This window comes from Podarcis vaucheri (genome assembly GCF_965113315.1).
Source record: "Podarcis vaucheri genome assembly, chromosome: 4".
Lineage (NCBI taxonomy): Eukaryota > Metazoa > Chordata > Lepidosauria > Squamata > Lacertidae > Podarcis > Podarcis vaucheri.
The window spans coordinates 16,423,743-16,448,190 of record NC_138762.1 but is presented as its reverse complement, the minus strand read 5'-3'; the positions used below and the strand labels follow the sequence as shown (position 1 = coordinate 16,448,190).

At 44.8% G+C, this 24,448-nt stretch overlaps 2 protein-coding genes and 1 long non-coding RNA gene across 5 annotated transcripts in view; 2 read left to right on the top strand and 1 right to left on the bottom strand.

Annotated features, from left to right (window-relative positions):
- The window catches only part of NOX4 (NADPH oxidase 4), a 104,587-nt gene extending 97,083 nt beyond the window's left edge, over positions 1 to 7,504 (top strand). For all 3 annotated transcript variants that reach the window (XM_082219354.1, XM_082219353.1, XM_082219352.1), the window contains exon 18: positions 6,921 to 7,504. In XM_082219354.1, the coding sequence (XP_082075480.1) occupies positions 6,921 to 7,041 (121 nt within the window). In that variant the 3' untranslated portion in view covers positions 7,042 to 7,504. The remainder of the gene's footprint in view (positions 1 to 6,920) is intronic.
- The window catches only part of LOC309530691, a 228,983-nt gene that overhangs the window by 176,562 nt on the left and 27,973 nt on the right, over positions 1 to 24,448 (top strand). The window lies entirely within an intron of this gene.
- The window catches only part of TYR (tyrosinase), a 55,166-nt gene continuing 48,832 nt past the window's right edge, over positions 18,115 to 24,448 (bottom strand). The window contains exon 5 of the mRNA XM_082219374.1: positions 18,115 to 18,790. Within this exon, the coding sequence (XP_082075500.1) occupies positions 18,570 to 18,790 (221 nt within the window). The 3' untranslated portion in view covers positions 18,115 to 18,569. The remainder of the gene's footprint in view (positions 18,791 to 24,448) is intronic.

Here is a 24,448-nt window from a genome sequence, read left to right as displayed (position 1 = left end):
ATTGAAATGCCTTGTCTGGCAATACGGGTTGGTTCTGCGCTGCCAGATGGTTTGTCCCAAATCATTTTAGGATGCATTGCACTGGGAATATCCCCTGCACAAGGCTCCCATTGATTTCAGTAGGGCTTGCACCGGAGGACTGCTAAGCGATCTGGCCATATTTTCTCTGGCAAACAGTGCTGTCCTCTATTTTAACAGCTCAGGACTGCAACACCTCAAGGACTGCCTCTCCCCACATAAAAGGTCAAAGGTAAAGGACCCCTGGATGGTTACGCCCAGTCAAAGGTGACAATGGGGTTGCGGCGCTCATCTCGCTTTCAGGCCGAGGGAGCCGGCATTTGTCCACAGACAGCTTTCTGGGTCTTGTGGCCAGCATGACTAAACCGCTACTGGCACACGAAGGACCGTGATGAGTGCCAGAGCACACAATGCATTTACCTTCCCACCACAGCGGTACCTATTTATCTACTTGTGCTGGCGTGCTTTCAAACTGCTAGGTTGGCAGGAGCTGGGATAGAGAAACAGGAGCTCACCCCGTCGCAGGGATTCGAACCACTGACCTTCTGATCAGCAAGCTCAAGAGTCTCAGTGGTTTAGACCACAGAGCCACCCACATCCCCATATAAACCACCCCGGACTCTGCATTCATAATCTGAGGCCCTTCTTTGTATGCCTCCTCCATGAGAGGTCCGGAGGGTGGCAACACAAGAACGGGCCTTCTCTGTGGTGGCTCCCTGATTGTGGAATGCTCTCCCCAGGTGAAGATCATCTGGCACCTTCCTTATATATTTTTAGGCACCAGGCAAAGAGATTCCTCTTCAACCAGGTCTTTGGCTGGTTAATATTCTACAGCCTTTTAAGTGTGTCTGTGTGAAGGGGGGATATTGTTTTGCTGTTTTGTTTTATAATTATTTACTTCTTTTTATCCTGTACTTTATTCTGTGAAGTGCCCTGAGATCTTAATGATGAAAGGAGGAATAATAATAATAATAATAATAATAATAATAATAATATACCGAAGAAAGAAAGAAAAAGTGCTATTTTTCTTTTCAAGAAATACTTTTGCCTTAATGAAAATTCTGAGAATTCTGAAGATAGCCGCTGCTTCTAAACTGAGTTTTTACTGTAGAAAAGCCATTTTGATCACTCACTTTTACAGCGTATCTGCATGGTGCTGTGGTCAAAATGCCCTCCCTCCCGTCTTCTTACTGTTCAGCTTCCCTTCCTGCCCCTAAAACTTAGGAAATCCAACTTGTTTCAATACAATGGAACAGCGGCACAATTCTCTGAGGGCAAATGTTCCCTTGCACAGCTGTTCAGTAGGTTGTTTGGCCCTTTGTGACCTGTATTGCTTGTACTTGCACTTTCTCTGCAGCCCATCTCTGCTCTCTAGGAATCAACTGCTTTAACACTTTCCTTTCCAAATAACACGATCCCTGTCTTTCCCTCTCCTCCTTCCGAGTTGGGCAGGTGGGCAGTAAGGGTTGAGATTGTAGCAAGGGACGGGTGCCATATTGAAAGCCTTGCACCCCAGCCCACGGTCTCAATGGAAATCATCCACCTTCAACATTTAGGGCTGAAGAAAAAGGGGCTGCTTACCTGTATGCAACAGAGTAGCATCCTGTGGACTAGAGCTCCCACATGACCTCACCGACGGCCATGCTGGCTGGGGCTGATGGGACTTTTTTTTAGTCCAGAATGTATGGCCTTTAAAGCCCTAAACGGCCTTGGTCCTGTATACCTGAAGGAGCGTCTCCACCCCCATCGTTTAGCCTGGACACTGAGATCCAGCCCCGAGGGCCTTCTGGCGGCTCCCTCATTGCAAGAAGTGAGGGAACCAGACAGAGGGCCTTCTCGGTGGTGGCGCCCGCCCTGTGGAACACCCTCCCATCAGATGTCAAAGAAATAAGCAGCTATCCTATCTTTAAAAGACATCTGAAGGCAGTCCTGTTTAGGGAAGTTTTTAATATTTAATGCTGTATTGTTTTTAACACTCGATTGGTAGCCATCGAGAGTGGCTGAGGAAACTTAGCCAGATGAGTGGGGTATAAATGGTAAATTATTATTATTATTATTATTATTATTATTATTATTATTATTATGGAGGGCATCATGGCTGCCTCTGATGTTATTGGCACTCTAGAAGTCTGGAAGCAGAGTCGGTTTCCCACTTCCAGCTTAGAGCGGCAATGACAGAGGGCTGCTAAATTGTCTGTTCCTAGAAGCACACATAGACCCTGCATGGGAATATAAGAGCAGCCCTGGGGGGCCAGAGCAAATACCAAGCTCAGACAGTGCTTTGTTGCAAACAATGGCAAAAAAAGATGGTTCTGGGACGCCCACTGCTAATGCCTTTCTCTGCTGTTGACCTCATAGTAACTAGGGCTCAATTGCATCCTTCTTCTGAACCTGGAGTCAACTAAAAGCCACTTGACCCCTTCCCATCTCAGTGGATTTGCCCAGTCCCCTTTAAAAGCCACCTAAGCTATTGGCCACCATCCCATCTTGTGGCAAAGAGTTCCACAGGTCCATTGTGCGGTGTTTTAAGAGGTGATTTGTTTTGCCTACCCTGAATCCGCTACCAATCAATTTCACCAGACGATTTCATCTCCTCCTTGATGTACACCTCTTGTTGTCTCTTTCGTCGGCACAAAAATGTAACACTTTTGAGGATGTAGGGACCGCAGTTTAGGCACCTCTAAGAACCCAGCTAGCTCATTGTACAACAGATCCCTGTCCACAGCTCCCTTGGGATAAATTCTTGCCACATTGCATCACAAGGAACGAAGAATCTGGCGACTCCGTCACAACCAGCAAATGGAATGCGGTACGAACTTTCACAGCCTTTTCCTTCTGATGCCTTCATGATTTTAGCAGGGCTTTACATCTTTGCTCTTCATTTGAACAATGCTGAGCAAAAGTGTGCCATCTACTGGCGACAAGCTAGCAAGTACTTTTAACATTCAAGGCACCGTATTTTTCGCTCTATAAGACGCACCAGACCACAAGACGCACCTAGTTTTTGGAGGAGGAAAACAAGAAAAAAAATATTCTGAATCTCAGAAGCTAGAACAGCAAGAGGGATTGCTGCGCAATGAAAGCAGCAATCCCTCTTCTGTTCTGGCTTCTGGGATAGCTGTGCAGCCTGCATTCGCTCCATAGGACGCACACACATTTCCCCTTACTTTTTAGGAGGGAAAAAGTGTGTCTTATAGAGCAAAAAATACGGTACATCTGCAAACCGTGGGGTTCCCACGAGCCTGGAAAGACCTCTCTCTTGTGTGTCAGTAGCAACATTTGGGTTATCTAAGGAACAGCCCTTGGAGAATGAGTTGGCTTATTAGTATATTGGATGCATTGCAATCAGAATGTCCAAGGCACAGTTTAGCTTTTCAAGATAATAGGAGCATGGGCTGCTAGGAAGGAAAGGCCTTGCCTGACCATAGGGATGGACGGGTCTGTTAATCTCAGTTCCTCATTATTTCACTCTTAATTCAGTAATCTGCATTTCCTGCAGCAATTTGTGATTATTATTATTATTATTATTATTTTAAAAAAATCCTCACGAGCATTCATCTCTTTTTAGCACAGATTTTGCCCAACAAACACATGTTCATACACGGATTTGGCTAAAGTACACATATAATGCATTTTTGGGTGTTAATTTAGTACTATCTTCGTTTTTAGGCGCACTTTCTCCTGACGCAGGTATTTTTGTGAACGTTGTCTGGTTGGAGAACTTGGTTGTGAAATTTGGGCAAGAGTGAATTTCAAAGGATAGTTGTGCTTCGATTCACGTGTTGTTTCGGAAAACACAAAACTGATAGATTCTCCTTCAAATGCGGGCTGAATCAGCTTCCTCCCCCATCCTTGGCTGCTAATCAGAGGGGACAATTTTGGATTAGATGAACCAAGAGTCTTGTTTAGTAGATAACACCTAAGTTGATATGCTTGAACTTCATTGGTACGATGTTGTTATGGGGCAGCTATCACGACAGGAAGAATCTCAAAGCAACAATTGTTGTAGAGCCATAGTGTCTGCTTTGTGTGTAGAAGATCTTTCATTTAATCCCTGCCATCTGTAGATTAGGCTAGTAGTGATAACGGCCTGAAGGTGTGGAGAGCCATTGCCAGTCACTATGGAGCTGGGCCACACTCACATTTAAATCACTGTGGTACCACTTTAATCAGCCGCTACTTCCCTCAAAGCATTCTGGGAGCTGTAGCTTGTTCAGGACACAGAGAGTTGTTGTGAGTTTTGAGATTTCTATTCCACCTTAATGAGCAGACATGTGGAACTGTTGCCTCACATGTCTGTTTACATTCCAGCACAGTTTGCTGGGAACTTCCATTGTGTTTATAGCTTTTGCTTTTCCTGTTGTCTCTGAAAAGACGAAGAGAGAGACATGTTTCTTTGTCATGATTTATGATTGATAAATCTGTAGTTATAGTATGCTTTGACAAGCCTCAGGCCTATTCTGTGTGCGCAGTGAGATCTGCTGATAGTGTGCCCTGGCTTTGAAGCCCGGGTCTCTGATTTGCATCGGAGCAGAGGCCAATGGTCTTCTTAGCGGGATGGCTGGAAGGAGACGGCCCAGCTGGGGCTAGCCAGCTGGCCTCCCTGCCCTCCGCATGTCGACAGTGAGAACCCCATTTCCTTTGGAGAGCTACAATTCTCAGAGTTCCCTGGGAAGAGGGGATGATTGATAAACCCCTCTAGGGTCTCTCAGATGGCTGAATAACGTTGATATAGGACAACTCAGAACTTTGGCAAAGAACAAGAGCTATAATGAGCTTCCAAACCTTTAAAAACAAAACAAAAGCCAACCACCTTTATTGAAGCATTCAGCAAAATATAACAACAGAAAGAAACACAAACTGTGATTCCAAAGCTCACTAATCAGTCTGCAATTTTAGGTAGAATTAATTTGCAAAATAGGATGTCGGTGAGTTTTTTGTTGTTGTTTTTTTAGTCTTCTTTGAAAAATTACATTAATGCCTGGGAAGTGATTAGAACATCTGGCATCATAAATATCTGGGTCATCACATATGAAGTGGCCCTGGCAGTGTTGAAAGAATGGTTAATTGTGACTTTCCCACGGGAGATTATAGGTGGGAGACCCTTGGTGGGTCCTGTCAATCCGGGATCAGCTTCTTTGGGCACCAGACCAATTAAACTAATTACAGCCTCCCCTTGGGAGGCTGAAAGCCTCGTGCCTTACGAAGATGGACAGATGCCCACGAATTTGTGCATCCTGCCATCGGCCCCCTAGAGGTCTGTCTGGACAGGTTTGGTGAAGTGTGACAGCCACCTGCTCTCGTCTTAAAAACAAACCCTTTGAGCTGAGATAAGAGATTTGGGGGCTGCGGTGGGATAACTCGGTGAAAACTTTGATTCAGTATGCAGTACCTGTGAGAAAGGTGGATTTCATGCTAGAGATTGTTAGGAAAGAAGAAAATAAAGTTGGGCCTATCACTTGGAATAGTGGGCACGGTCCTGATCACTGCACCGCAAAAGAGATGACAGGGAAGGGAAATGTGCAGAAAAGGGAATCAGATTTTTTATGAAATAAAATAAAATAAAATAAATAAATAAAATACAGTCGTACTTTGGATCTCAAATGCCTTGGCTCCCAAACAAATCGGCTCCCAAACAATCAAAACCTGGAAGTGAATGTTCCGGTTTTTGAACATTCTTTTAGAAGCCGAACATCTGATGGGGCTTCCACAGCTTCAAGTTGGCTGCAGGAGTTTACTGCAGCCAAACAGAAGCCGTGCTTTGGTTTCCGAATGTCTTGGAAGTCGAACGGACATCTGGAATGGATTCCGTTAGACTTCCAAGGTATGACTGTAAAAATAATAATAATGTATTTATATCTCTCCCACCATGTGCCCCATGCCTTCTTAAATCTCTGCTCTGGAGGGCTGGTTGGGGGGAAGCCAAAACAGATTTAGGGGGCACACAGGAGGAGGAGATGGGCAAGTTCCATTTCACTCATAACACCGGTTCTGAGAGATCTGCATTGGCTCCCAGTACGTTTCCGAGCATGATTCAAAGTGTTGGTGCTGACCTTTAAAGCCCTAAATGGCCTCGGTCCTGTATACCTGAAGGAGCGTCTCCACCCCCATCTTTCAGCCCGGACACTGAGATCCAGCGCCGAGGGCCTTCTGGCGGTTCCCTCATTGCGAGAAGTGAGGCTACAGGGAACCAGGCAGAGGGCCTTCTCGGTAGTGGCGCCCGCCCTGTGGAATGCCCTCCCATCAGATGTCAAAGAGATAAATAATTACCTGACATTCAGAAGACATCTTAAGGCAGCCCTGTTCAGGGAAGTTTTTAATATGTAACGCTGTACTGTTTTTAACACTGATTGGGAGCCGCCCAGAGTGGCTGGAGAAACTCAGCCAGATGGGCGGGGTATAAATAATAAATTATTATTATTATTATTATTATTATTATTATTATTATTATTATCATCATCATCATCATCATCATCATCATAATTTGTGCAAGTGGAAATCCTTGCTCTGATGGAAGGAGTTATCTAGCACTACATTGGATACAAGCCAATGAAATTAGTTTTGTCAAGCAAAACCCACCTGTCAAAGTTGGCCAATGGTGTGAGGAGATCAGGATCTGGACCACTCTGGGCCAAAATGGTTCCTGACCTCTTTTTTAAGGTCTTCAAGCTGGGGGAGGAGAGGGAATCTGGGCTCTGCTTCAGGCATACAAATGTATTGAGCTATCATGGATGAGTTGGGTGACCCTCTGAAGAAGTGTGCATGCACACAAAATATCTGAAGTATCTGAAGAAGTGTGCATGCACACGAAAGCTCATACCAAGAACTAACTTAGTTGGTCTTTAAGGTGCTACTGGAAGGAATTTTTTTATTTTGGGTGACCCTGTTTTTGATCTCCACAGGAAGACGGTTGGCGTTTTCTGCTGCGGACCCAGTGGAATCTCGAAAGCCCTCCACAAACTGAGCAACAGCAGCAACCCCTATGGGACGAGGTTTGAATACAACAAAGAGTCCTTCAGCTGAAAGCCCCCGGGGCTTAATAGGGACTGTTTGGAAGGCCTGAGTGCAATTGAAAAGACTTCGAAAGCGAGCGGCGGAATTAGCCTGACGTCGCATACCAAAGAGTAGCCAAAGTCTTTCGTCTGTGCATTTTTGTGTGTGTGTGTAATTTATAACTATTTAAAACTCTAGAAAGGCAAAGAAACAAAACAAAATACGCTCTAGCACAAAAGCCAAAATATCTTAGGAATTGGCCGTTCATCTTTACAGAGGGCCTGAATTAGCTGAAGGCAATTAGAGACGCATAGGGTGGCTTATATGGCTGGCTTTAAGATCAATCTGTGCATTATTTAGAGTTTCTCCACCTCAGGGCAGCAAGCCCTAGAAAGGGGCACTAGATTGATCAGGCTGAGGGGGGCGGGAAATGTATTGGAAGCAAAATGCTGCTCTGCGCTGGCAAATAAATAAAGCGATTTTGAAACGGAAAGGCTTTGAGCAAAATTGTTGCAGGATTAATAGCCGAGGGAAAAGGTTCTGCAAGGTCCATGGGGGATCCCCCTCCTGCATTTAGTTTGTAGGGAACAGATCCTGCTATATACGTAGACACTCGCTCTAATAACCTGTTTCTTCTGCACTCCACAAGACTGAATACCTCTGTACACATTATGCTTTTCCACGTCTCCTGCGGTTTGAATGTTCACCTGTATCACAACAGATCCACTGATAAGGATCAATACCAATGGCTGAAACTGCCAAGGTGGGCACCTCGAGGGGAAGGAAGACCCTAGCAAAGGGATTTCCAGTGGGTCCCTATGCGAGGGTTTTCATACATAATGCAAATTAAATCGCAATCGCAAAAATTGCAACCTAACAGTTCACACAGGAGCACGGTCCCCTCACCCAAGTTCTATCTCTTAAACTGGCCCTGGCAGGGTCTTCCCCAAGACCTTGTTTCCATTGTGCTGTTCCAGGAAAAGTAATTGCAAGCCCTTATAAAACACAGAAACGCCGTAAAGAGAGAGAAACTTAATGGTTTTGAGGAACGACACATATTATTTCAAATGCATATACAAAATAGTGTCACCCCCATCCTGTTTCAAAGTGTTCAGGGCCTGCAGAAAGGAGAAAGCAAGCACTGCCCCAACTGTGATGAGGTCATGGTAAAGGTAAAAAAGGTAAAAGACCCCTGGACGGTTAAGACCAGTCAAAGGCGACTATGGGGTTGTGGTGCTCATCTCACTTTCAGGCTGAGGGAGCCGGCGTTTGTCCACAGACAGCTTTCTGGGTCATGTGGCCAGCATGACTAAACCGCTTCTGGCGCAACGGGACACTGTGATGGAAACCAGAGCGCACGGAAATGACGTTTACCTCCCCGCCACAGTGGTACCTATTTAACTACTTGCACTGGTGTGCTTTCAAACTGCTAGGTTGGCAGGAGCTGGGACAGAGCAACGGGAGCTCACTCCTTTGTCCGGATCTGAACTGCCAACCTTCTGATCGGTCAAGCCCAAGAGGCTCAGTGGTTTATTTTTATTTTTATTTTAAGTAATATTTATTGAACAATTAATAAAGGTACAGAATAAAGAAAAAAAAACATTTAACAGAATAAAAGAAAAAGAACAAAGAATACCAACAAACAAAACAGAAAAAAGATTAGGGTTTTCATATCCTATACTTCATCACTAGTTTCTTGACCTCCTCACACCTCCCTTTTTCTATTCCAATTCAGATATTTAGTTCAGCAAATCCTTACCCTCTATCCTTAACTTTACTCAAGATCTTAACCTATATTAAAAATACATTTTCCCTCATTATCAATCTATATTTACATATTCGTATCAATCTTTTTACCAACACCGCTTATTTTCCATCCAACGTCCATTTAACATTCATAAATTTTACAATATTTCTGTAGATATTCTTTAAACTTTTTCCAATCTTCTTCCACCAACTCCTCTCCCTGGTCTCGGATTCTGCCAGTCATCTTGGCCATTTCCATGTAGTCAATCACCTTCATCTGCCATTCTTCCAGAGTGGGTAAATCTTGTGTCTTCCAATACTTTGTGATGAGTATTCTTGCTGCTGTTGTGGCATACATAAAAAAAGTTCTATGCTTCTTTGGCACCAATTGGCCGACTATGCCCAGGAGAAAGGCCTCTGCTTTCTTCAAGAAGGTATATTTAAATACCTTTTTCAATTCATTATAGATCATCTCCCAGAAAGCCTTAATCCTTGGGCACGTCCACCAAAGGTGAAAGAATGTACCTTCAGTCTCTTTACATTTCCAACATTTATTATCGGGCAAATGATAGATTTTTGCAAACTTGACTGGGGTCATGTACCACCTATAAATCATTTTCATAATATTCTCTCTTAAAGCATTACATGCCGTATATTTTATACCGGTGGTCCACAACTGTTCCCAGTCAGCAAACATAATATTATGACCAACATCCTGTGCCCATTTAATCATTGCAGATTTAACCGTTTCATCCTGAGTATTCCATTTCAACAGCAAGTTATACATCTTTGACAAGATCTTAGTTTTGGGTTCTAACAGTTCTGTTTCCAACTTTGATTTTTCCACCTGGAAGCCAATTTTTTTATCTAAATTAAAGGTCTCTCTTATTTGGTAATAGTGAAACCAGTCTCGCACTTTATCTTTTAGTTTCTCAAAGCTCTGCAATTTCAATTTGTCTCCTTCCTGCTCCAAAATTTCCCAATATTTCGGCCACTTGGCCTCCATATTGGGCTTTTTCAGAGCCTTCGCCTCCATTGGTGACAACCACCTTGGGGTTTTATTTTCAAGTAAGTCTTTGTATCTTGTCCAAACATTAAACAATGCTTTCCTGACAATATGATTCTTAAACGCTTTATGGGCTTTAACCTTGCCATACCACAAATATGCATGCCACCCAAAAACATTGTTAAAACCTTCTAAGTCCAAAATATCTGTGTGGTTTAGACCACAGCGCCACCTGCATCCCCTCGATGAGGTCATATAAGCTGTTTGCCCATAAGGGTCGCTTTCCTACTGAACATGTGCAGCATTATTAAAGTTAGCCAGTTGGATGCAGTGGTTTGAATATCAGAGAAGGACCTGGGAGACCACTTGGCCATGCAGCTCCCTGGGTGACCCTGGGCCTGTCGATGATTCTCAAGCTAACTTGCCTCACAGTGTTGTTGTGGGGATTCAACGAAGGAGAGGAGAGCTATGTACCCCACTTTGAGCTCCTTGGAGATATAAGTAGGATTTAAGTTCAATAAATGAATGAATACACTACATGGGGCACCCGGGAAGGCTGAAGTGATGAGATGATATATAAGAGAGAATAAAGGATGTCGACAAACACCCCTTGGCCATTTCAAAAGTAAGGTAAGCAAATAATAATAATAATAATAATAATAATAATAATAATAATGTGTCCCCACCTTATGATAATTTCAGGGGGGATCTCTTTGATAATTTTTTGCATGCATTTTTTAACACATTGATAAATGCAAGCGTCGTTGCACAGAACTGCTTGTTCTGTGCACGCAGTGACATTTAAAGCTTTGTAGATTCCACCAATATTGGGGGAAATGTAATTACATTCCAGTGTTCCTGTTGCAAAAAACAACTTCCCACCTCTAGTTCTTAAATCTACACCTTTTGCCTGGTGATTTGTATTATTCCTGCTGGGTGGAGAAGCCCTGGAGCTGCAGGTAAATTGTGTCATAACACATTTATCAAATGACAGAAGAAGCCACAGAAGAATTCAGGAAGTTGGGAAGGTATGGGAGGATGTTAATATTGATCAATATACTGCTGAACAGGAAGAGACGCCTCCTGATTTATCATCTGTGCTTGTGTAAGAAATGCAAGAGGGGGAGGATGTGATTTTTAACAGAGCAACCAGTGCTTTGAACAGACACCTACCACGAGTTGTCTGACCTCACTTCGGTTCTTCGAAGAGTTCTGCATCCCTGACTTTCCAAGAGAGGTATTTCTTCACACTGTATGGCATCCGCAGCCACGATATATACTGATGCAAATCAATGTGGATGGCTAAAAACTAGCTCAATTGGTTAGAGCGTGGTGTTGATAACTCCAAGGTTGCAGGTTCGATCACCATATTAGACAGCTTCATATTCCTGCATTGCAGGGGGTTGCACTAGAATGACCCCCAGGGTCCTTTCCAACTCTAATTCTATAAATGGAGGTTGGAGGATAAGGTTCTCAGTTGCTGCTCACCAAGATGGCTATGTAGTACCCCCACTGTCAGAGACAGTATACCTTACTATATCAGTTGCTGGAAATTATGGGAAGAGGACTGTTGCATCTGGTTGGGCACTGTGAGAATCAATGACTTCCCTTCTTCTCTTTCCATGGTTCATTTTGCATAACACAAATCCCTGCTTATTTTATATAAACTAAACCATTCAGTAATTCCATTGTTACTTCCATCAAACTTATTTACACTGTTGAATTTATCTTAATGCTGCCAGCGTTTCCAAGTGTACACAGTTATCCCCCCCATATATTCAATAAACATTTTCTAATCTTCTTTAAACGAATGTTCTTCCTGTTCTCTTATTCTATAAGTTAGATCCGCAAGCTGTGCATATTCCAATAGTTTAAGTTGCCATTCTTCTTTGGTTGGGACCTCGCTTGTTTTCCACTTTGGGGCTAACTAAACACGGCCCTAAAGGATGCGGGTGGCTCTGTGGGTTAAACCACAGAGCCTAGGACTTGCCGATCAGAAGATCGGCAGTTCGAATCCCCGCAACAGGGTGAGCTCCCGTTGCTCGGTCCCTGCTCCTGCCAACCTAGCAGTTTGAAAGCACGTCAAAGTGCAAGTAGATAAATAGGTACCACTCCGGCGGGAAGGTACCTTTTTTGTGTGCTGCTCTGGTTCGCCAGAAGTGGCTTAGTCATGCTGGCCACATGACCCGGAAGCTGTATGCCGGCTCCCTTGGCCTATAGAGCGAGATGAGCACCGCAACCCCAGAGTCAGCCACGACTGGACCTAAGGGTCAGGGGTCCCTTTACCTTTACCTTTACCTTATACATGGCCCTGATCCAGCAGACTCATGAACTTATGTTCATTGATCCCATCTCCTGGACCAACCTTACCTGTGGGAGGTCCAAGACCAAGGACTGGACCAATACTGAGGATGGGAAGAACTCCATTCTGGAGAGCCAGTGAAAAGCCCATAAGCAGCGCCTGAGCACAGCAGAACTTTGCCCTCCTGTCGTTCCCAGAAACTGGCATTCAGAAGCACACTGCCTCTGACAGAGGAGGTAAAACACAACCACCAGGGTTAGCAGCTACTGATAAGTCTTCACATGCACATCTCATCACATTCAACAGGGACTGAATGAGCATCATGACATGCCTCCGTGTTGCATCGACTGGTGCACACTTTGCAGGGCTGGGTGTGAGGTGAATATCTATCTGGGAAAGAACATGACTGATGCCAACACGCTGTGCCTGCCTGCATTAAGCATCTGCATTTGGCTTTTGAATGTCACTGCCTTCTTAACTCCTTTGTCGCCAGTTATGTAAAGCAGTTCTCTGAGTGTAAACGGACCTGACGGCTTGATAAATAAATATTGGGCTATTTGTTTGCTGACCCCAGGTAAGGACAAGTTGGAAGGCGAGAAGTGGAGTTACATAAATGTCTGGTGTACATTGGAGCACAAGGAGGAGAATGAGAGGCAGAGAGAGAGAGAGAGAGAGAGAGAGAGAGAGAGAGAGAGAGAGAGAGAGGAGCAGGCTGGCAGGCTGCTGCTGCATTGCTTCAGTCGCACGGGCCGTGCATTAAAATTCTGTCATTGCAAGGTCATTGCGCCAGTCTTCTGATCCTCGTCTGCCCTCCTCCCTTTGGGCACAGAACTTGGGCATGAAAATGAGAAGGCAAGCCTGCCTCTGCCGACAAATGGAGCAATGCATCTTCAATCTGTCGCAGGGCATCGCTGGCCCCAGATGTCCCTTTGGGGAAGATTGCATCATGATAATTCTGCTGTCCAATTTGTCATTCTCACCCACCCACCCCGTTGCAAGGAAGAGGGTTGTTTGAACTCTGAGCGATGCAGCCTTGATCTGGAGAGGGTGAATACCCCAGTCCTGGCATTAATAATCCTAGTGGTATGTTGCCTCTCGGCAGCCTCTTCCGGTGAGAATGTCCTGGTGTGCACTCACAATGAACACTGTGTGTGTGATTAGGGATGCTGTGCAGTGCTCTCCCGAAACTCCTGGGAAGAAGCCACTAGAGACAGAAGAAAATAGATGGGGAGAAGCACGGAAGCCCTGGGATGATCTTATGGGATTATTGCTGTGGGTTAAACCACAGAGCCTAGGACTTGCTGATTAGAAGGTCGGCAGTTCGAATCCCCACGACGTAGTGAGCTCCCGTTCCTCAATACCTGCTCCTGCCAACCTAGCAGTTCAAAAGCACGTCAAAGTGCAAGTAGATAAATAGGTACCGCTCCGACGGGGAGGTAAACGGCCCAGAAGCTGTATGCTGGCTCCCTCAGTCAATAAAGTGAGATGAGCGCCACAACCCCAGAGTCGGCCACGACTGGACCTAATGGTCAGGGGTCCCTTTACCTTTACCTTTATAATGATCAGTTAGCCTATGTTGTGCATATGTCTATATGCCAGCTGTGCAGAGATTGGTTGCCCATGGGCTGGTTACATTTGCAAGCAATTGGTTCAAATAACACGGCACCTCTGGGTGAATTTCACATGGCCAATGTGAGCATGACCCTCATGTCATCCGCGTTTCCCATTTCTTTATGACCATGTTAAAAAACAACAACAGGAGTTTGTGCAACTGTTTGCTTTGCAATGAAAAACTGCATGCCCTGATACCTCTCTGTGCCTGCAGAAGCCACTGTTTCGGTAGGTAAGAGTAACAGTAAGAGCTGTTCGCCAGTGGAATTTGCTGCCAAGGAGTGTGGTGGAGTCTCCTTCTTTGGAGGTCTTTAAGCAGAGGCTTGACAACCATATGTCAGGAGTGCTCTGATGGTGTTTCCTGCTTGGCAGGGGGTTGGACTCGATGGCCCTTGTGGTCTCTTCCAACTCTATGATTCTATGATTCTAGGTTAAATGAGAACATACTGGCTTACAACATCACCCAGTTTTTCAAGCTGGAGGTGCTGCTTCTTGAAAGGTGACTGCCATTGCAGGTGTAGCAGCTGCCGAATGTTGTTTTGCTTGCACTGGGGTTTTGCAAGCAGGGGTGATGGTGGTGGTGGAGGGGAGGATTGTTAGAGGCAGCAATTTGGAGGGAAGTAATTGTGGGCAGAGAAGAGGGCACAATATCGCAAGCATTTTAAAACCACTCACGATCACAATCCTGTTGTCCTCGTGAAATTGTCAGTAGCCATCCAAAATTGTAACTGAACACCAGGATTTGTTTCCTGCGATATTACAGAATCCACCCTGCCGTTGCTTTCCTGTCATCACTTGCCAAAGCGTCATTTTTCCAAGGAAAGTACTACAGCATTGTAATTTGGTCGAAGGACATGACTTCTTTAAACACACACACACACACACACACACACACACACACACGGCAGTTTAGAAGTGAAGTCACATTCTCCAGGAAAATTTACAGTATCATTGATTGCCTGAGAGTCTCTGCCTCCCTGTTTTCTTGTAAATTTACCACCAGGCAATTAGAATGGGCAGGTCAATTTCTCCTGCACCCTCAAGAGAGAATATTTCTTACACACGCTTTAAAGACTTCTGAAACAAGGCTGATTTGAGGACCATGTTTTCAGGAGGTAAAATGGTGGGGTGGATAAATTCTTTACCAGTTCAGAATTTGTAGCAAGTGGATGTTGTTGTTGTTGCTGCTGCTGCTATTTTGCAAATCTGTGATGTGTAGAGCACCCCCCCAACTATAAAAAGGTCCCAAATACCTAAAAAGCAGCTGCCCTTAATAACAATTTCTCTGGGATGTTCTGATCAGCAAATGGGTTTTCCTGGTAGTTTTGCCACCCTCAGAAGTGGACCAGGAGATGTCTTTCTCTGTGGCAGATCGTAAAAATGGAACCACCTCCTCAAAGAGGTGTGTCCAACATCTTCCTTGTATAGTTTTCCTGGTATATTGAAGATGCTTTCCTTTAGCTTGACATTTCACAGTTTAGGTGTTTTGTTTTGTTTTGTGGGACTTGCTCTGTGTAAGAATTGGGTGTTGTTGTTATTATTATTATTATTATTATTATTAATTCATACCTCGCCTATCTAGATGGGTTTCCCCAGCCACTGTGGGTGGCTTCCAACAGGATATTAAAAACACAATAAAAGATCAAGCATTAAAAACTTCCCTAAACAGGGCTGCCTTCAGATGTCTTCTAAAAGTCAGATAGTTGTTTACTTCCTTGACATCTGGTGGAAGGCCATTCCACTACTGAGAAAGCCCTCTGCCTGGTTCCCTGTAACCTCACTTCTCTCAGTGAGGGAACCGCCAGAAGGCCCTCGGAGCTTGACCTCAGTATCCAGGCCAAATGATGAGGGTAGATGCGCTCCTTTAGGTATACTGGGCCGAGGCCGTTTAGGGCTTTAAAGATCAGCACCAACACTTTTTAATAATTGCAACTGTTTCGTCTGTTCTTATAACTGTCTGCCTTGTTTTTGTAGCCTACCATAGCTCCTTACAGTAAAGAGAGAGGAAGAAATCTCAGTGGTAAAATAAATACAAATAAACGATATACCTGGGAAGACTTGGAAAATGTTGGGAGCAAGTTAAACACACCAGGAGGGAGGCCAACAGTAGGTGGCGCAAGAGCAGAGCCAACTCATTCCTGTTTTCTCCCCATCCTCCTCCCTTGTTGAGACTAAAGTGGAAGAACTTCACAGTTTGCCAATGTGGCTATAAGTACGAAGGGAAGGTTGGCTGAGGGCAGGCTGAGGTTGATGGGGAAGAACCGCATTTTCCCTTATGGACCAGCCATCACTGCAACAAGGTCTGGGCTCACACTGCGCGCTGCACTGCATCTTCCCATCCAAGCCTGCCTGAGTATTAGCTTATTCATCTGAGGTTGTTATCAAGCAACCCTTACTTACGAGGTAAGCTGAGTGGCTGCAAGGGATAGGGGCGTTAACATGGTTGTCCCTCTGTTAGCAGAACTCCCTATCTGGCAGGGTTTGAGAGGGGAGTGCTAGCAAGTTGCCCTCCAGGAAGCCCCTCTCCTATATCACTGGACTTTCCTGGTGGTGGCAGCAGCAGCAGCAGCAGCAAAAACACCAGCCATCATTGGACAGCTGGCTCTGGGAACCACCAATTTCCCACAATGCCTAAGAGTGATGCAATATTGGGGGCATTGTATGGCAGTGAAATGGGAGGTGCCAAGCCACCAATTGACCTGCGGTGATCAGAAAGCTGCAAGAAACTGGCCAAAAAGAAGATATGAGCATATATGTGGACCTGCCAGGTACTAGGACCCCAGCTGAAGTACTAGGAAGTCCCATTCCTAGAGACATACTCTGGTGTCTTCTCGATGCCTAGTAAAAACCGCCGTGTCCGCTCAGACATTTGATGGCATTTAATTCTTCCAACTCCATCCTCCTTTTGTGGGATGTTATCTGCTCTGCTGTGTTTTGCAATTTTATGCAATTGGTTTTAATTACTGCCATTGTAGAAACCCTAAGTTGTTTTGATATTGGGAGCCGCCTAGCAAGGTCGAATGCTTTCCCCTTTTTCTCTTAAGAATCTGAAAATGTTTCATCGGAAGCACCCTAGGACTTTATCCAGAAAATGTCGGTATTTCTTGAAGTCTCTTTTGCTCTGCTCCAAGTTACACACTGCAGTCATTTATTTTCTTCCCTGCTCGTATCTCTTAGTTCAGAGATGCCTTTGGCACATTGATTTACACACACACACCGGTTGCCATTTCCCACTGAATGACTGGTTTAGCCTGCCAATACAATGGTTTCAGGTGCGGATTTCACTGTGCCTACTTATTAACAGTCTGTGAAGTCAAGGAAAACTTTCTGTGCGGCTCGGCGGCTGAGATTAAAAGGTTCTGCAGCCACCTGCTTTTATTCATATTGATTGCGGCAGTTGCCGGGAGTGGGCTTGGCAGAGAGCTCCAGCATTATGAAAATGGATCACCATAAAGAGAAGCTTTTGACAAAGTGCTCATGAAGCAATGAATATTTTCTCCCCACCCTCCCCGGCTGTTAACGGTCAGGAAACTGTTTGTGGCTTTGCAGCAAACCTCTTCAAGCTCTCAATGCCACTGGAATGTTTAAATAGGAAAAGAATTTCAGAACTCTTGCAGACCCATTTCTTTGAGCTTCACTGTGATATTGTCCGGGTGGCTAAGATAGGGTTGCCACATGTCTAGATTTTCCTGGACGTGTCCGGGATCTCAAGGACGGAATTAGTGTCGGGGGGGGGGGTCGGGAAATCAACAAAAAGTCTGGATTTTTGAAATTCCCCCCAAAATTTATTTGGGTGAAATATGGCAACGCTAACTAAGAGAACTCAGAGACAGTTCTGTATTTCATGGCTGAACTGAAGTACATTTGTAGCCGGGATATGGCAGCCATGTGATAGTAACACCTGATCTCTTTCCTAAGCTTAAAATTAATCATGGGGTAGGGATGCTCAAGGGACGCAGGTGGCGCTGAGGGTTAAACCACAGAGCCTAGAACTTGAAGGTCGGCGGTTCAAATCCCTGTGACAGGGTGAGCTCGTCAAAAGTGCAAGTAGATAAATAGGTACCGCTCCAGCGGGAAGGTAAATGGCATTTCCGTGCGCTGCTCTGGTTCACCAGAAGCGGCTTGTCATGCTGGCCACATGACCCGGAAGCTGTACGCCGGCTCCCTTGGCCAATAAAGCGAGATGAGTGCCACAACCCCAGAGTCGGCCACGACTGGACCTAATGGTCAGGGGTCCCTTTACCTTTACCTCTTAGGGATGCTCAACGATTTCCTTTGGTCTGGATTTGTAAAGAAACCATCCTTATTGGTACTTCCTGGACCTTTGTATCTCTCTGAATATTCTGAAAACTTTTCTCTCACACACAAAAGGAACGTAAACTTACATGCTATTGGTCGAAATGCATTTCTTGTTGTTTTTTAAAGATCAAAAATAAAGTGAATTTGTGTGCATTTATTTTGATTTATTTTTTTTAAAAAAACACACAATTATGGGGAAATGGCATGGAGCAGACTTATCAATGGACACACAGAATATGGATACAGAGCACAAAGATACCATTCTTGTCATGTGTGGGCATGGATCAGGAGGGCCTGAGGAGGTAACTCATTTTCTTGACCAATTTCCCCCCTGAGTTGCCAATAGCCATCTTGCTGAAGTAAAGGCAGCTAATGACATTGGCTATTGGCTGCTTGGAGTGGGAGGCATTTTGACTGGGAAGATGTTGGTGGGAAATGGGGTTCAGTACCCTATACACTCCATGGCTCCCCCAAGCTGAGGTCCAATATTGTGTTGGCCACCATCAAACTTTGGAAAATGCATTGTTGGCACTTGATTGTGGACCACCCATATCATGATGCCTTTGACTTTAGCCACAGGGGCTTGGCAGCCTATTATAAGTGTGACTGATACGTTACATGCTGATAATCTTCGCTCTCCATGAGCAGAGGTTGTGTCTCCTCCGAGATTCTTTTCTTCCTTCGACAACCGAGAGCGATGACTCCAGCGACCAACGTCGCTATAATGGCTCCCACAACAGCCGCTCCCAGCAGCCAAGGCCAGATCTGGCGGGCTTGCTCCAAGTAAGGCACCAAAAAATTCTGGAAGGGATTGGCTGCACAGGAAGACAAAGGGAAAAAATGCTCTTGGTTACACATGAAGAAATGGAAATAACTGAGCAATCCGAAACTCAAAAAGGGGCGAAATTCTCACAGTGAAGTGGTTCCTACAGTTGTGTTGCTTCCACCTTACAGTTGCAAAGTGCAAATAGCTCACGTGCCAGGTTGTACATTTGTCTAGGGGGAAACTGGACTTGAGTTCAGGGCTTTGTAGGAGTGCCAATCAGCGAACTCCCTTTTTACAATAGGGTGTGTTGCATTTTTCAGCTTTCAATGTCCAAATAATGAGGGGTGCTAAAAAAAAGAAAGTTGCAACATGACTTGGGAATTGAAAAGATGCTTTGGTTAAATTAATATAATTTAGTTTCGCTCTGCAAGTGAAATTTGTGTAAAATTGCATAGAAGTCTCTAAAAACTGATCGCCAAGCATTTGCAGCGATATTATTTATTTATTTAGCGTTACCTGACATTTTCAGAAGGGAAAATTTAAATCTTTGGCTTTCAGAAAGCAGTTTATGTGCTCCTTTGTCAAATGTAGGCTTACCAAGCTGAATGTTGCCCAATCACAAAAAAATAAATAATAATGGCAGGTTTGAATTCCTCTCACCCCAAAACACATATTTTTAAGACCCCTCACTGAATAAATGTGCACAAATTAAATTTCACCCCTAAAATGACACACCCTACTTTTACAAATTATGCTCTTAAGTGCACTGTGGAGTCTTGAGGGTCAGAAAAAGGGCAAGAACGGGTGTTAAAGAGAGTGATGAGGGTGTGTCAGAAAGAGAGAGAAATGAGATGGCCCCACCAGCTTTTGGCTCCACTGCTATCTTCAGCCCTGTTTAGTGATGAAGAAGAAATTCAGTTATGTTTGTGTTGTAATGAATAACTTCCTAATTCACACTTCTCAAAGCAACACACAAACCAAAACACCTTTGCAATTCACATGCCCAAACCTCGCAGTGGAATTCTCCAACCAAGCAATACATTAAGAAATATAGTCGTACCTTGGTTTTCAAACAGAATGCATTCTGGAAGTCCGTTCGACTTCCGAAACGTTTGGAAACTGAGGCGTGGCTTTCGATTGGCTTCAGGAGCATCCTGCAGCCAATCGAAAGGCGCAGAAGCCACGCTGGATGTTTGGCTTCCAAGGCAAAGTTTGCAAACTGGGACACCTACTTCCGGGTTTGCGACGTTTGAGTTCCGAGTTGTTCGTGAACCAAGCTGTTTGAAAACAGAGGCACCACTGTATTCAGTGGAATCTCTGTTTTTTAATGTAATCTGTTCTGGAAGACCGTTCAACTTCCAAAACATTTGAAAACTGAGGAGCAATGGGCAATTGGCAAAATCCACTGAGATAAAAGTAAAACATGCAGCGAAAACTGTTTGACTTTCGATGCGTGTTCGGAAATGGAAGCAATTACTGTCTCACCAGAGTGGTGCATGCTCTAGTTATCTCCCTCTTGGACTACTGCAATGAGCTCTACGTGGGGCTACCTTTGAAGGTGACTCGGAAACTACAACTAATCCAGAAGGCGGCAGCTAGACTGGTGACTGGGGGTGGCCGCTGAGACCACATAACACGGTCTTGAAAGACCTACATTGGCTCCCAGTACGTTTCTGAGCACAATTAAAGTGTTGGTGCTGACCTTTAAACTCTAAATGGCCTCGGCCCAGTAGACCTGAAGGAGCGTCTCCACCCCCGTCATTCTGCCCAGACGCTGAGGTACAATGCCAAGGGCCTTCTGGCAGTTCCCTCACTGCAAGAGGCAAAGCTACAGGGAACCAGGAAGAGGGCCTTCTCGGTCGTGGCGCCCGCCCTGTGGAACGCCCTCCCCCATCAGATGTCAAAGACATAAACAACTACCTGACATTTAGAAGACATCTGAAGGGAGTCCTGTTCAGGGAAGTTTTTAATGTGTGACATTTTGATGTATTTTTAATCCTTCTTGGAAGCCACCCAGAGTGGCTGGGGAAACCTGAAATGTTCAGCTTCCGAGACACTCGAAAACTGAGGTTCTACTGTATTGGGGAGAAATGTGCTTAATAAGCATGCATATGCCAGCAATAAATGCTTGCCAAAGTGCCTAGTTAAAACTGCATAGAGAACCCTGTTGCTTGGGAGAATTTCACACTAGAACGATGACAATTTTCATGGCGGGGGGGGGGACATTCCACAAATTGCTGCTGAAAAGAACTGTAGTCGAGATTGGAACAAGGAGAAACTTGGAGAACTGAAACGGACTGGTGTGCCCGTTCCTAGCCGTGCCGACTGCTGGCACAGAACACCCAACAGATGGTCCTCAAGGGGGTGAAGCCCTTGGCAGAATCATAGAATCATGGAATGGCAGAGCTGGAAGGGACGACAAGGATCATCCCAACCAGCCCGCTGCAATGGAGGAATCTCAGCAAAATCTCAGGGAAACGACTGCCCATTTATGCCATAAAGAAACGAGTCTGCTAGTCTAAGGGTTAAAGGTTCCATTAGTGCATAAGCTCAGGGGAGTTGATTTCATAATCGGTTCCTGGCTTCCCCTCCTTTGCTCCCAATTTCCATCTTCCATGAAATATTTGCATCTGCAATCATATTCACAACAGGCCCACTTCTGAGCTCTCCAGCTGATAGTTACCTGCTCTAAAAGGCGTGAAAGGAAATCATAATTACTTTACAAAAACTGGCTGTTTATGCCCGTTAATGTTAATTAAATCAATGCAGATAGCACTTGCAATAAGCCGCGCCATTTTGAATGTGTGTTTCCCACCCCCCCATAAGGGGGATTCCCCCCTCCCCCTCTCCTACACTTCTCTTCTCAATTACCTTTATTTTCCTCTCCCGCCACAGCCAGAAGAAATCCCAGTGGCTAAAGTCCTCTTCCTAATCTTTTATTTTAGCTTGACATTTTAATTCCTATTCTCCCCTGTTACACCTTACTGCGAGTTAAACACACAGACACCTCTCTCCGGGGAGATGTTTCTGATGCACTGTCAATTCTAATTAATTGACATTTTATTTAATCCCCGTGGTACTACTTCACAGTCAGGACCACAAAAGCAGGGGGTTTTTTTGGAATGAGGTTGTGCAAAATAGTTCATGCCGTTGTGGTTTGTCCCAGTACTACCTTCAAAGGGCAAAACCCCATGGCGCTTTGGGATAAATCAGAAACAACAGCATTCTATAAAATGACCATGCAATCATACCAGGAAAATCTAAACCTAAAATCTAAATCTAAAATAATGGTTTGTATTTGCATTTGAATTGAGCCTTTGTTTTGATGAGGAATAGCCGATATGGTTGCTTCCAGATACTACTGAACTACAAGGCCCATCATCCTTGACCATTGGCCATTCCAGTGGATGACCTATGGGAGCTGTAGTCCCATAACCTCTGGAAGCAACCATATTGACCATTCCTTGTCAAAACAAAGGCTCAATTCAGAGCCAAACCATTATTTTGTCATAAATAAATGAGTCTCTTGCTTCCCCCTGCAACTTCCTTGTTCCCAGCAAAGCATCTCATTCCTCTGAGCCCAACAAACCATGGCTTGTATAAACCATGAAGGTAAAGGGACCCCTGACCATTAGGTCCAGTCGTGACCAACTCTGGGGTTGCTTTATTGGCCAAGGAAGCAGGCGTACAACTTCTGGGTCATGTGGCCAGCATGACTAAGCCGCTTCTGGCGAACCAGAGCAGCGCACGGAAACGCCATTTACCTTCCCACTGGAGCGGTACCTATTTATCTACTTGCACTTTGATGTGCTTTCGAACTGCTAGGTTGGCAGGAGCAGGTGACTGAGCAACGGGAGCTCACCCTGTCGCAGGGATTTGAACCGCCAACCTTCTGATCAGCAAGTCCTAGGCTCTGTGGTTGTATAAACCATATGTATAAACCATAATTTGCATGAAAACCAAAAAAGGAAACCATGGTTGAGCTGTGGCTTCCACTTCTCATCCAACTGAAAAGTAAACTCTAGTCAAGCATTATCTTCTCACTCAATTAACCACATATTAATTAACCACGAGAGGGAGGAGTTGCCCCCACAGGCTGCAGCCACACTGCTGTGTCCTAGTCAGCACCCACCTCCCCCTGCTACCCATGCACTGAAGGAGAAAATCAACAGAGGCAGCCTGTTTTATGTGGTTAGGCTCTTCCAGGGATTGAGAACCTCCCTCTTCAGACCATCTTCCAACAAGAGAGGTGGGTGGGGAAAGCGGTACAGTCCCACTCTCTCCCTCGCGCAACACTAAACAATGCCCCAAACAGAGCTTCTGTCTTATGCCCGTTCAAATTCAATGGCTTGTACAGTTGCAATAATCTCTATGTATGCTTTGTTTCTTCACAAGCCACTGTTAGAATTCCTGCTCCATGATTGCAGTCATGGTATTGTTGTCTTTCACATGATGGTGTATGTTTTGACTCCACAGAGTGGGAAGTGACGGAGACAGGATGTTTGTGTTACTGTGTTCCGTGAAGTGGGACTATTGTCCTTTGTTCTTTTTCTCTTTGCTGTCTGATGCTAGAGAGAGAGGGAGCCATGTTGCAGTGCTCCGTGTGTGTTTATATGTAAATAAAGTAGATTAGCCAAAATGCTGAGTTGCTGAGGTCTGTTACACAAGCTGCAAAGACTCTGCGGATCCCTAAGTGTGCCGATGTGTGTTGGCATCAGTCGCTGTGATGTTCAGGCTGAAGAAAACTAATGAAGCTCCTGAACAATTGACCAGGAGGGAGAGAACATGCCAGTCGGGCATGTGTCTCTGACAGGGTCCTACTTGAGTGTAGGACAAGCTCCTGATAGCTACTCTCTATGCATCTCAGGTGCTCGGATGAAGGCTGGAAACCTGCATTTTGCATGAGCATGAACAGTGGCAGACTCTGGGCTCTCAATTTTCAGTGAAACCCTGTGTGACAGTAAAAACCAGGACTCCCACCTCTCACGCTCCATTCTACAGCATTGTGGTGGTGCCCAGTGCAGCGTGGCATGCAATATGCCCACACTTGTTATGCTACCCTAAAACTGCCTCTGATCATGAATGGCAAAAAAATGCAGAGAAGGGGAGCTAGTAAAAGAGGCAGACTTGTTTTGAGCGATTCCAGCAAGTCACACAGTTCTGCATTTTGCATCTGGCTGGCAGTAAGTATGCATGTATGCTCCAAGGTTATGCTGTTTGCTTCTGCTTTGCAAACAAGAACCAGTGGGTTTTTTTCCTTAAAAAAATGTTTAGGGTTACTCTCATTTTGACTCAAGAAAATCACCATTTTATAATTCAAATCGGGGAAAATAAATACAGTAGATGGACAAAAGTACCAAGAACATTATCTCATATTACACAGCTGACAGCTCACAGTTAAATTCCACATTAGCCAAACTTTCATCAGTAAAACACCACACATCCACATTCCACATTCCACACTGCTTCACACATTAAACGCCCACTTCCGTCTGAGACTCAGGAAACACCAGTAAAGGAAATGAAGCTGCCATCAGGGATAGCAACGGAACTGACAATTCACCATGCTAGAGAAGAAACTAAATTTTATTTTATTTTTAGTTTCTTCTCCCGTTAGATTCACAAAATATTTAGGACTAGCACTATTAACTTGGATGCTCACCTGTTCTTGATTCTGCCTCCAGCCAGCTCTCACCTGCCTGCCTTC